General features: G+C 39.3%; 1 protein-coding gene across 1 annotated transcript in view; it reads right to left on the reverse strand.

Annotated features, from left to right (window-relative positions):
• C2CD3 (C2 domain containing 3 centriole elongation regulator) overlaps positions 1 to 10,954 on the reverse strand; it is a 192,575-nt gene that overhangs the window by 114,159 nt on the left and 67,462 nt on the right. The window contains exons 18-20 of the mRNA XM_004381960.3: positions 6,041 to 6,224; positions 4,743 to 4,915; positions 3,816 to 3,939 (exon numbers count right to left, since the gene is read on the reverse strand). Of these exons, the coding sequence (XP_004382017.1) occupies positions 3,816 to 3,939; positions 4,743 to 4,915; positions 6,041 to 6,224 (481 nt within the window). The remainder of the gene's footprint in view (positions 1 to 3,815; positions 3,940 to 4,742; positions 4,916 to 6,040; positions 6,225 to 10,954) is intronic.

Consider the following 10,954-nt stretch of genomic DNA (forward strand, 5'->3'; position numbering starts at 1 on the left):
CAGAGTTGGGGGTTCCTTCCTCTAAGGTCCTCACTACACTTAGTATATACCAGTAGAGGGTAGTAATTTGGAGTCATACAGATCTGGGTTTGAATCCTGGCTCCACAGTCTACTTACTGTGTGACTTGGACAAGCTGGTCAACCTCTTCCAAGTCTCAGTTTCCTCTTCACTAAAATGAGGATAACATAAGAATGCAACAAATACTAAGGATATATGTATATTTGGATGTATACTGCAATTTTGTTTCTAATGAAAAAGGGGAAACAACCTAAATAATCATGAGTGGAAGACTGTTAACTAAATTACAGTGTGTCCATACAACAGCATATTATGAGGTATATACTGTACCTAAGGAAACTGAGATGGAAATACAATGTTAACAGTGGTTAAAAAAAGCGGATACTCATAGGGTATTATAAGGATTACATTAGATAATATACACGAAATAGAACCTGCCTATGGCAGTGGAAGGATTTTAACAGCAACTCTCAGTGATAGCAGTGAGATGGCAGAAAGGCTTTGGCCCAAGCTGGTCTGAAGTCATTCATTCAATAAGTATGTACTGAGCATCTGCCCTCTGTGTCATGCATTGGGCTCAGAGCTGGATATATAGTACTGAAATAGCTACAATTTCTTCCCCTCAGGGAACTTAGAATCTAGTGGCTATTCCAAGGAAGTTTCTCTTCATTCTCATTTAAAGATCGGGTGAGCTAGAAGAAGCAGGTGAATTAGAAAAAAGTGCCTTTTTTACAAATGTTTCAAAAAATGTATTTTCAAGAAGATCATGAGGGGTGGTGTCTTTTGAAGAGAAGGCTGACTTCAGAGCATCTGCTATTTAAGATACTGGAGTGAGAATCAAAGGAGGGAATATTTAGAATACCAAGAACTCCTTTCTTCAGTTAGAGGCAATGCAAAACTTATTTCTGATTTTACGATATTCTCCTGGCTAATGTTATATAAATAATGTTAATTATCTAAATAAGTGGAAACAATCAAAAAAATCTTTATATTTGTACAGTAGTTAGTGACTTCATATTTGTTAATTTTTTACACAAATCCTTAGAAAATCAAGGCAGGTGTTCATAATTTACATTTTTTTAGACGAAGAAACAGAAGCTCAGAGAGGTGAAAAAACTAACCCAAGATCACACACGGCCAGTAGGAGATGGGGGTGGAACTAGAAGCCAAGGCATCCGATTTCTAGCGCAGTGCTGTTTCCGTCATACTATGCTATGTCTCACATGCTGTAGGACTCCCCCAGCCTACCAGGAGAGTATAGTGCTAGAACTCTCCTGGCTTCTTGCCCTTTCTCCTAGAAATTGCTCCACAGAACAAATGCAAGACTTTCAGCAAACTGCTTGCCATTCAGTCTGGCTTCCCCCATGAGCCCTCGCAACCCTCAGACAGAGGAACTACTGAGTTTCTTATCTATTATCCAGTCTGAAATCTACTGGGTATCTAAATTTTAAGTCCTTTTCTGTCAATTAAATACTTGTTAATTCAACACCATGTTTAAGAATTTTTTACCTTGGCTGGGTTTTACATAGAACAGGCACTCCATATATGCAAGTTTCATGCCTCCATATTTGCACATGCTCTTCAATTTGACCAGAATATTTTCCCCCTCTTGGGCATCTTTGTATCTCCTACTTTTCTTTCAAGACTAGGATTAAGATATTCTGAAAGGCCTTTAACGCCAAGCAAAGGATGTTGGACTTATCCTGTGGACCAGTAGTCTCTAAAGGAGAGTGTATACAAACTGGGGGGTTTAAAGGGTAAACTATTGGGGCACAGGAAGGAAATATTTAAACTTCTATATCTCATATATTCAATTTTTACAATTTTATGATATATTTTATCTTTCATATATTGGTATACACATACATGAATATAATTTATATATAAGTAAGTATACATATATTTGGATGGAATGCTAAACATTTTTTATTAATAGGAATGTATAATTAAAGTTAGGAGACAACCGCTATTGACAACAGTAAACCAAAGAGTTTCAATATAAGGCAGTTGCGTGATTTAAAAGCTGCCCTGGTATCACTTTCACTAACAATAAAATGTTCTGGGGCAATTTTGAAAAAGACCAGTCTATCTGGAGAATTCAGTGAGGAAAAACAGTAACTAGACTGAAAATGTTACTAACTGCTTCAGTGTCAGATCTCACATAGGCAGTAATTCAATTAAAGTTCTTTGGAGACTATGAAGTTAAAGCATGTAATTAGGAAGTTATAATAGAGAAAAAGTTAGGGAACACTTGCCTGCTTCTTTCCTGAACTCAGGTCCAAAGTGAAGTAGTTTAAGGCAAGAGCCTGATCGATTTCTCTTTCTTACTGGGAACCTACTATGTGCTAGAACTATGCTATGTAGTGCGGATACAGAGAGGAGTTCAGGCAGTGTCTCTGGCTAGAAGAACTCAGAGCCTAGTGGAGGAAAATGTGTACAAGTCACTGAAACAGTAATATGTGCTACTACCAAGGTGCTAACAGAGAAAGGAAACGGCATCAATTCTGCCTACATGTAGGAAGAGATAAAAGAAGGCTACAAAGCAGCTGCAAAGTCTTGAAGGAAAACAGGGATTTGTTAAGTGCACAAAGGAGGAGGAGCATTCAACGTCAAGAGAAATATGAGCAAATCTGACAGGGATCACAATAGAGGGTCCCGGACAGAGCTGGAGAAAAATGTAGAGCAAAATTCTAACTCACAAAAAAAAAGACCAGACTTACTGGCCTGACAGAGATTGGAGAAACCCCAAGAGTATGGCCCCAGGACACCCTTTTAGGTCAGTAATGAAGTCACTCCCGAGGTTCACCCTTCAGCCAAGATTAGACAGGCCCATAAAAGGAGACTAAACGGGTACACCAGCCAAGGGGCAAGGACTAGAAGGCAGGAGGTGACAGGAAAGCTGGTAATAGAGAACCCAAGGTCAAGAAGGGGAGAGTGTTCACATGTCATGAGGTTGTTAACCTACATCATTGAACAATGTGTTCTGTTTAATGAGACACTAGCTTGTTCTGTAAACCTTCATCTAAAGTAAAATTTAAAAAAAAAAAAAAAAAAAGGTATGAGCAAAGACCCGAAGGAGGTGAAGGACAGGGCCGTGATGTTTATCTATAGAAACAAGCCGTCCAGGCAGAGAAAACAGCAAGACAAATGCCTACGGGGTAAAGGAGCTTGGTGTGTTCAGAAGCAACAGGAAGGCCAGTGGCTACAGTGGAGTAAGCAGAAGGGAGGAGAGTAGGAGAAACAGATGAGATCACAGAGATAACAGGGGGTCAGATCATGTGGGGCTCTTACAGACATTTTAAGGGCTCCGGCTTTTACTGTAAATGAGATGGAAAGTCATTCATGGGTTTTAAGTAGAGGCATGCCAAGATCTGACTTACATTTTAATATGATGGCTGGCTAATGTATTGAGAACAGACTGAAGAGGGACAAGCTATAAAAACAGGAGGTGGTACTCGAGATTGAAAAGCTTGAATACAACATTATGAAGGAGTTGTAGTGATTGGTCATGGCATAGTTTGAGGGTGTATGTTATGACCATAGCAGTAAGTAGTTAAGTGGGGTAGAGAGTAAGATTGTTGGAGAAGGTCAAGGAATTTAGTTACTAATAACAGTTAATATAGCAAAGTTTGCAACTGATTTACCCACTTGTATTTTGAAATGCTTTCTTAAGAGAAAAAGAATATAGTTGTGGTTAGTGAACTGGAAATTATACACAAGAAAGTTTTAGGTAACTGATTATCATATGCACTGCAGTGGAAAAGGTGTGAGAATTGCTTTTCTAAAGTTGACTTACTTGGCTGCTGCTTGCAGACCACAGGCTCTGATAATCTGGACTGAGATGGAGACAGTTCGGGCAGCAAGACCTCCTTCTGCTGTCCTTGGAGTACGCCTGTACCTTAGGCCCACATCCAGTAAACCTGCAGAATGAGGATAAAAGGAAGAAAAATAAAAACTGCTATCACATTTCGGGGAAAGTTCTTAGGAAAAACAGAATAGGCTGATCAGTGAGGATGAGGAGGAACAACTCAATCTTATACTTGCAAAAATAAAATGTTTTGTTTTGGCAAACAGTCCAGCAAGCATGCACAGTTACTTGATTTAGGAGGCTAATCCTAATTATCTGATGATGTATTTGGAGGGCAGTTCATTCTGCTGGAAACATTAGGATGCAATACTGCTCAAAACTCCAAATTCTTATAATCCCTTCCGAAGTTTAAATCCTAACCTCCTCCTCCCTTACACTGAATTCCCAGCTCATGCTAACTATATTCCACCAATCACACATCTGCTCATGTTGTCTTGGAATAATAATTCTCTGAGTAGACCTGTGTAATACCTTCTATTTATGCCATAGGGGCTTCTATTAAACACTTGCTGATATTAAAGGTAAAATGAGCAGAGGTCCATGGAACTATGAATTTTCTAAAATTATGGGCAAAATTGGCTCTGTATGTTCTACACTCATTTTTCTAAAGAGAGGGTGTCTCATAGTTTTCATCAGATTCTCAAAAGGGTTGTTGTTAGTTCCTATGGAGCTGGCTCCAACTCATGGCGACCTTATATATAACAAAATGAAACAATGCCAGGTCCTGTGCTATCTTCATGATTGTTGGTATGTTTGTCAGTACCCCATAATAGTAAAGAATCACTAATTTAGAGAGAATAGGGATATTTATGTATACTGACTCTGAAACGGAAAGACAAACTAGTCTTCAATTACCTGATGATTGGCTCTTCAATTCTTTCCTGTTCTCAAGCCTGGGTGTTAAAGGGAGATTAAAGGTCTGTATTCCCACATCCTCGCGGTGCTGCATGGTTACCATGGCACAGATCCTTGATAATGGCAAGGTTCCTTTGGCGACCATCTGGTCTCTCACATTAGGATAATAGTATCTGTAAGCCATATAAACACAGTCAGTTGGAAGAATTAGGTGGGTGAATGATTTACTCTGCTCCAAGGATCAGCTTTCAGTATCTAGTTATCTCTGCAGCCTGTACTGGTGGTATGCAGCTATGGTCTTGTCTGGCTGGATTTACTGCCCACTATAAATGGAGGAGGAACCTCACAAATTATACCCTGTGTTCAGGACAAAGCCCAGTTTCCCAAAGGCTTTCTATTTGAGATGTCTGCATCTGGCCTGGATCTCTGGGAGTAATCTTTCTATTCTGCAGCAGCAAAAGTGGTTCTAAGTGGAACAATCTCAATCTTATCAAAGGCTCACCTGTCTTCAGGTCTAGTCCCCTCAAATTTAGAGGAATAATAAGGATTTGTCAGTATCTCCTTTATTTCCTTCTCAAGTCTAAACATTTCATACTTAGATCACAAAGTTGTAAAATCAAATCTACATGATTTCTTTAAATCTGTTTCCCCCAAATTGTATTTAGAAGTTTCCGGTATGTGAATGGTACTCTTCCCTTGTTCTGTTCCTGATGCTGTTACCTCTCCTTTCATATTAATAATCTTAAGTAATTTTAGTCGGTTTGTTGGGGGTGAGGATGCAAAGAGGTAAGTCGAACATTTGTATTCATGCCATTATGTTTCCTGGATATCTTCTGCCCAAGGCTGTTACATGGATAGATTTATATTTTACAAAGGTTACTCTTCTAGCAGTGGGAAGAACAGATTAAAAGAGCAGTGGGAAGAACAGATTAAAAGAAATGAGTCTAGAAGTAGGGAGACTCATTAGGAGGTTATCAGTTATTTAGGCATGATATAATGAGGACCTGAACTAAATAAAGACAGTAACAAAAGCAGAAAAAAGATGATTAACATGTTCAAGAGACACTAAGAGGTAAAACTGACTTCACTTCCAAATGCATGTAGTAGTGAGAAGTATGAGATACAGTTGCTCCCAAAGGCCCAATAATTCAACAGATTTCAGAAAAATCTGGACAAGAGACACTTTCATATCCAAATAACATAAAACAGGGCAAAAGGGGCTAGTTAGCTTCTTTTCAACAATTTAACCTAGGCTGGTTAAGCACCCTAGGCATACAATTGGGTTCTCCATGCTATACCTGCACCAGATTTCAAACTGGACTCCACCACCAGGCACGAGCCCCTGTGCAGAAAAGGCACTGAGTAGGAGCCTTTGCACTGGAACTTCAGTTGGCAACAGAATAGAGTGATGGTGCTCGCTATTAAAGATGGGATCTGGAACACAGAGGGTGGTTGCAGATCTGAAGGGCTTCAGAGTGATTCCTTTGGAAAACAAAACCAATTCAGAATAATCCAAAATATCATTTAGTATTTTACATGCAATAAGAGACATGCTAATGACACTTTAACTAAAAAGGACTTTAACAATCAGTATTCAATTTTATCCTCACAATACTCCAGTGAGGAAAACAAAGCAGGTATTACTACTCCTTTTTCACAGATGAGGTTATGAAGACATTACATGATTAATCCAAAGGACTCAGAGGTAGTAGGTAACAGACTTGGAGCCAGAACTACATTTTCTGATTGGGATACTCCTTCCAAGGTCCATTTCCCTAGTAGCTGAGGTCCCATGATAATACAGAAGAAAGGGATCCCTTTGCTGGATTTTATAGATCACATTATGTCTACCTCAGTATAGAAATTAGACAATATCCAGGTTCAAGTCTGATTCAAAAAGAGTAAAACACATTTTAAAATTGAGATATAATTCACATACCATAATATTCATTCTTTAAAGTGTACAATTCAGTGGTTTTTAGTATATTCACAAGGTTGTCCAACGATCACCACTATTTAATTCCAGAAAATTTTCATCACCCCAACAAGAAACCCGGTACTTATTAGCAGTCACTCCCCATTCTCCCTCTTCCCAGGCCCTGACAACCACTAATCTACTTTCTATCTCTATGGATTTGCCTATTCTGCACATTTCATACAAATGGAATCATACAATATGTGGCCTTTTGTGTCTGGCTCCTTTCACTTAGCATAATGTTTTCAAGGTTCATCCACACTGTAGCATGTCAGCACTTCATTCTTTTTTATGGTTGAATACTATTCCACTGTAGAGATACACCACATTTTGTTTATCCATTTATCAGTTGATGGATATGTGGGCTGTTTCCACTTTTTGGCTATTATGAACAATGCAGCTATAAACATTGGTGTACAGTTTTTGTGTGGACATACTTTTTCCTTTGGTAGATACTTAGGAGTAGCATTGCTGGGTCATTTGGTAACTCTTTTTGAGGAACTGCCAGACTGCTTTACACAGCAGTTGCACCAGTTTACAACCCACCAGCAATGTAAGTGGGTTCCAATTTTTCCACATCCTTGCCAATGCTTGTTAATCTGTTTTTTGTTTTTAAATTATAGCCATCTTTGAAATGAAGTTCTGATACATGCTACAACATGGATGAACCTTCAGTTACGCCAAGTGAAATAAGCCAATCACAAAAGGACAAATATTGTATGATCTTGCTTACATGAAATAACAACAGGCAAAGGTATACAGACCATAGTTTATGAGTGGTTACCGTGGGCACAATGGAGGGTGAAAGAGTGATTACTGTTTAGGAAGCATGAGTTTCTGTTTATGGTGATGGAAAATTTGGCAACAATTATAAGTGATGGTGGCACAACACGATTAATGTGACTGATATCACTGAATTGTATGCCTGAAAAATGTTGAATTGGCAAATGCTGCATTATATATATATTTTTTACAACAATAAAAACATAAAATAACCCCAGAAGACATGGCCCTAGGACTCTCTGTCAGCCCAGAACTGAAACCATTTCCAAAGCCAACTCTTCAGACATAGATTAGACTGGACTATAAGACATAAAATGATACTCGTGAAGACAGTGCTTCTTAGCTCAAGTAGATACATGAGACTAAATGGGCAGTTCCTGTCCAGAGGTGAGATGAGAAAGCAAACAGTGACAGGAGCTGGTTGAATGGACACGGGAAATCCGCGGTGGAAAGGAGGAGTGTGCTGTCACATTATAGGGAGAGCAACTAGGGTCACATAACAATGTGTATATAAATTTTTGTATGAGAAACTAAGTTGAACTGTAAACTTTCACTTAAAGCACAATAAAAAAAAATAAAAAGTAATCCCAATTTTTATTTTTTCACAACGACCTATTTAATGTAAAAATGCCTTTCCTACACTAAGCTGTTAGTGGTGAAGTCAAACCTATACTAATGAAGTATAATTTTGAAAATGCTATTGTTTTTTTAAAAAAACTTTCTGTGTATCCAAACTGTCCTTGCTAATGTCCCCAAGGTCTTCCTCACTGAGAAGACTAACAGATTCTCCATCCTGCCCTCTTTCAGATTTTGTCACTGCTGACCACCCACTGTTCCTGCATGCTTCTGATTATCTTAGCAAAAACGCCCAGACAGCCCTTCAGTCACCTTGTACCAAAAATTTTGTCTTTGCTATCAGCAAACCTTTCCTACAGGACTGTTGGACCTAGATGAGCTGTTGACAGCAAAATGTAATTATTCTAGACAGAGCAACTAATTATCCTTCCTCTAAAAATTTTTCTATGCTCAAATTCTCTACAGAGAATTCTGCCCCGTCTCCCAGCTTCTCCTTCTCCTTTGATAGAAGGGAGGAGATTGTATGACATCAAAGGATGTCTTGGTGCTGGGAGAGGTCTTGGTAATCTCATTTTACAAAAGAGGTACTAAATTTCAGAGGTCAAAACATTTTCCCAAGGTCACAGGGTTAATGTGTGGCAGATAAGAGACAAGTACTCAGGTCTTCTGGCTCTTGGCCTGGGATTTTTGAATTACCCAACATGCCTCACTATATTATTGGGCTGTTGAAGGCCAGGCCAGATTTCAGAGGGACCTGGGTATATTTTTATTATACAATGATCCTAATGCTACCATTAGGTCAGTGGTTTGCAGGTATCTTTTTAGTTGTTAAATCCTTTGTTCAAATGAAATTTTATAAGGAAACTCACTGTGGAGGTGAGATAAAGGAATGATGCTCTCTGGTCAAGAAGCCAGCACAAATAGGCCTTTCTCCCCATCTAGAGTGGTTCCGTGGACTTAAGTGTCCTATAGGGCACTTTGAAAGCCACTACATTAGGAGTCAACACACTTTTTATTTTTCCATAACAAAGAGTATCCATGTGACCAGTAGACATTCACGAAATCCTGGCTCATCAACCAGTCATGAGGCTATTGGTGAAATATGTATTTTAACTGTGGGAACTGTTCATTAATAACAATTTTCTCTGTTGACTTCTCTTCAAAAAAATAAATTATAGCCATCTTAGTGGGTGTGAAGTGGTATCTCATTGTGGTTGTCATTTGCATTTCCCAAATAACTAATGATGTTGGGCGTATTTTCATGTGCTTTTGGCCATTTGTATATCTTTGGAGAAATGGCTATTCAAATCCTTTGCCCATTTTTTAATTGGGTTATTTGTCATTTTATTATTGAGTTTTAAGAGTTCTTTATATATTCTGGATACTAGACACTTACCAGAGATATGATTTGAAAATATTTTCTCTCATCCTGTAGGCTGTCTTTTCAGTTCGAGTGTGTGCTTTGATGTATAAAACTTTAAAAATTTGATGAAGTCCAACTTACTTTTTCCTTTGTTGCTTGTGCTTTTGTCGTTGTTATCTAAGAAACCATTGCCTAATCCAAGATCATAAAGGTTTACACCTATGTTTTCTTCTAAGAGTTGTACAGTTTTCAAATATATATATATACCTACTCCTCACTTATCAACATTGTTAGGTTCCAAAGGTCAGGCTGTAATGTGAAAATTGGTGTTATGTGAAAACGGAGGATTTTTTCCCCCATTTTCAGACCATCCGTTCATCCAATCTTTTTTTTACTTAGAAAACATGATCACAGAAACAACAGGTAAGGTTTACTGATATTCTCATCACTGTGATGAGTCCAGTTATGGATTATTTCTCTGTGGAGAAGAAGGCTTGGAGGAGACAAAACTGGATAAAGCCGGGCTGTGTGACTGGAGGGCCCACGGCTTAAACCACTCACTTCACCTTTCTCCTATGCTTGATCAGAGCTTCCCTCATGGAGCCACCTCTAGGGCTCCACTCCCACCCCTGTAAGCCCTATGTTCATAATCTGGAGCCTGCTCTGCCCTTTGGGTCTGGTGACTCACGGAGGCTCGGGGCTTCCTGCGAGGGTGCTGGAAACAGCGCCGAGCGCCTGGCTCCACTGAGGTGGACAATTCAGGCCCAGTTTGGTTCACTTTGGGATGTCATGAAACTCACATGCATCTCCTCCAAACACCCTCTCCAATGCCTCTTTCTTTTCTCTCTTCCCAAACCACAGCAATTTTGAGCTGCAGGGCTTTAGCCTGCAAAGGAGCTGGGAGCCCAGAACAGGCACCCTCTGGATTGGTGGGGCCTGTGCATTTGCCTGGAGGCCGTGGCAGAAGGAAGTGGAGGGCACGGGCAACATGGCCCAGCTTCCCAGAGGCCACCCAGAGACTCTCCTTAAGGAAGGGGACACTCCCCAGCTGTTGCCACCATGCCTGCCGCCTTGTTAATGCACAAAATAGCTGGATAGTAGATTTTTTACTACTAGTGGAAATTCAAAATGTCAGATAACAGGATAGTTGACAAGTAAAGAATAGGTGCATATTTAAACAGATTTTATAAGCTATAACAGTATGGTATCTATCCAGGTTCCTTTGATGCCACAATCTTTCCCATTTCAGCTGGTAATCCACATACCAAAAACAGCTGGAAAGATTCCTAGAGCTCTCTTGTTCAAGGATTTGGCTCCTTTGTTGTTCCATAATTTACAGCACCATTAATAAACTTCATATTACAATCTCATAATACTGTTCCCTAAGACATAGGGGACTGAGTTCCTATCAAAGGAAAGAGAAAATAGCAGAAAAATTCTAAAGAGATTGGTTCACAAAGAAGAAGCCATTATACAAATGTATGGCCATTTAAAAGTCTTTGCCTTGAGGAGATA

This window comes from Trichechus manatus, unplaced genomic scaffold, assembly GCF_000243295.1.
Source record: "Trichechus manatus latirostris isolate Lorelei unplaced genomic scaffold, TriManLat1.0 scaffold00088, whole genome shotgun sequence".
Taxonomy (NCBI): domain Eukaryota; kingdom Metazoa; phylum Chordata; class Mammalia; order Sirenia; family Trichechidae; genus Trichechus; species Trichechus manatus.